This window comes from Aethina tumida, chromosome 1 (genome assembly GCF_024364675.1).
Source record: "Aethina tumida isolate Nest 87 chromosome 1, icAetTumi1.1, whole genome shotgun sequence".
Classification (NCBI taxonomy): Eukaryota; Metazoa; Arthropoda; class Insecta; order Coleoptera; family Nitidulidae; genus Aethina; species Aethina tumida.
In genome coordinates, this window is record NC_065435.1 from 9,715,883 (window position 1) to 9,718,526 (window position 2,644).

At 34.8% G+C, this 2,644-nt stretch overlaps 1 protein-coding gene across 1 annotated transcript; it reads left to right on the forward strand.

The window, feature by feature from the left end:
• Window positions 1-383: 383 nt before the first annotated feature.
• On the forward strand, window positions 384-2,127 carry LOC109595449 (tigger transposable element-derived protein 2-like). The gene is made up of 2 exons (XM_049961752.1): window positions 384-1,781; window positions 2,101-2,127. The coding sequence occupies exons 1-2, from the start codon at window positions 384-386 to the stop codon at window positions 2,125-2,127; spliced, it is 1,425 nt and encodes a 474-aa protein (XP_049817709.1).
• Window positions 2,128-2,644: the final 517 nt, after the last annotated feature.

Sequence of the window (2,644 nt, forward strand, 5' to 3'; positions counted from 1 at the left end):
TTCCTGTGTAATCTGGGTTGCATATCTTATTCTTTGAACTTATATTTTTAAATTTCAGCTAAGCACTTATCAAAAATAAGTGAAAAGATTGAAAATTGTCTAAACATTAAAAGTTTAAGTTTAAATGCTTAAAAAATAAACATTTATTTATAATATAAATTCAATAAGCAATTAAATTTGATAAAAGTTCCTCTATTTTCTCCTCCATACAAACACATACATTTATATTGTCCGATAGATGGCAGTCAAGTTAACAAATGAAACTTATGTGGCCTTACGATCAATACAGATATTCACTAATCCGACTGTCAATAATCCGACCTTCCACTAATCCGATGTTTTAAGACAGTTTCGTTCCGGCCTTTCATCAAGTAACGCACACAATGTTAAATACCAAACGTAAACATAAAACATTAACTTTGGCTGTAAAGGCGGAAATACTGAGTAAATTAGACGAAGGCAAACAAATGTGTGAACTTGCCAGGTATTATAATATCGGACGGTCTACCATACATGACTTACGTAAGAATCGCCATAAGATTGAAAACTACTTGAAAAGTGTCGAGTGTGGAGCTGGTCAAAGGAAGACGTTAAAATGGAGCAAATACCCCAGGGTGGAACAAGCCTTGTACGAGTGGTACCTTGAAGAGCGACAACAAAGTACCGTAACAGGTGAGAAATTGCAGGAGAAGGCAAAAATATTGTACAAAGAGATTATGTCCAAGGATGACTTCAAGGCTAGCGATGGATGGCTGGATAAGTTTAAGAAAAGATATGGCATCCGTTTTTTAACATCTACTACGTCACCCTCACCTACCCCATCATCAATTAATCTCGTCAAAGTATTCATTATGAAATTTGAAGAACGAGTCAAGGAGCTAGGTTTAACACCTGATCAGGTTTACAATGCGGAAGAAAGTGGTCTATTTTGGAAGTGGACTCCTCAAAACCAATCTTCTGCGGCGAACAAAGACCGCATCACATTCATGCCCTGCGCCAACGCTAGTGGTACCCATAAATTAAAACTACTCGTGGTGGGTAAAACGGAACACCCAAATGTATCTATCCCCGTCACCTACAAAACCCAAAACAAATACTGGATGACAATGGAGTTGTTCCATGAGTGGTTTCATAATGAATTTGTACCTGCAGTAACATCATTCCAAGAAAAGCATAGCCTTCCACAAGGGGCACTTTTGGTTTTGGATAACGCACATCCCAGCGATCAAGACCTGGTATCAAGCGATGGGAAAATACGTACCATGCGTTTACCCCAAAACATAAGTCCGGAGCTACAACCGATGAATCACAATGTTATCCCAATGATGAAGAGCCAGTACAAGAAGAAATATTTGATGCAAAGCATGAGCCAAGACGACGATGTAACCTTAACAGATGGTGTGTTCATGTTGGCCGAGACTTGGCAGTCGGTTCCCAGTAATACAATAGTAGCCTCGTGGAAGGAATTGTGGGGTTCACAGACGCCCAACAATTTAGAAGTTGCTTTAAAGATAGAAGACGACATAGGAATGGAAGACGTAGTGGAAGCGTTGACGGAATGTAAAACTGAACTAAATAGTGACGATTTAAATGAGTGGCTTCAAGGCGTCGATGAGAATCTGTTTATGGATGACGAAAGCGATGGAATGGAAATAAAGGTGGAAGATGAAAGTGATTTTTCACTGATGGCGAAATTGGAAGAACTCAATGATGTTATTGGTAGTTTCAGTAAATGTGTTAAATGGGCGGAGGAAAATGGTGTTTCCTCGGAAGAAATTATGGTGATGCGCAAATTAAGAGAAACTGTTGTTAAAAAGACTATTATTATTAAAAACCAATACAGACGATAAAATATTTTTGTTTTTTATTCATTCCATGCAAGTTTTATCATTTTAATGATCAAATGCTCAAATTTTAATGCTGGAGATTTTTTTTTTAATATCTTGACACCATCTTCATATAAAATAAACAATGTTTGTTGCTGTAAATATAATGTAAAATAAATTGTGGAACATAAAAGGTTGTTAATACTTAATGTACGGTCGCCTATCGAATGGCTCTATTATTATAGAGACAACTCCTAAAATTGTAGTGTTTAAGCTACTGGTACATAGATGGCCCTACTAAACCTACAAAAGCAAATACTCCCGAGAACATATTATACAAAAGGAACTTAATTATATTGATAATATGCACAAATTTAATACAGTTTTCGTTTTTAATAAAAAAAGTACACGAGCTAATTGTAGGGCAAAACGTTTGCTTAATTAAAATAAGTAATTTATTAATTTGATTTGCATAATTTAATTATGTTTTGGTACATTAGCGTAAAAGGGAAACTTGGACCTATATTTTCACTAATTTCACGTAACGCTATAAATTTACTAAGAAAGGTAATTACCTGGAAGGGCAAAATTGGAGTTTTGAAGGTATGCATTAGAAATTTGAGCGGTGTACAATTTCAGCTCTCTAGAGTAAATAAAATATAAATTTAATTAGTGAATTTTCCTTGTAAATAAGATATCTTGTTCTAATAAATTTTAATTGTATCCTGTCTGAAACTTATTTATATTGTAAATAAGTTGAGATATACGAGGTGTTTCTGACATTAAATATTGAAAGATAATTTAAAAATTTAGTACTG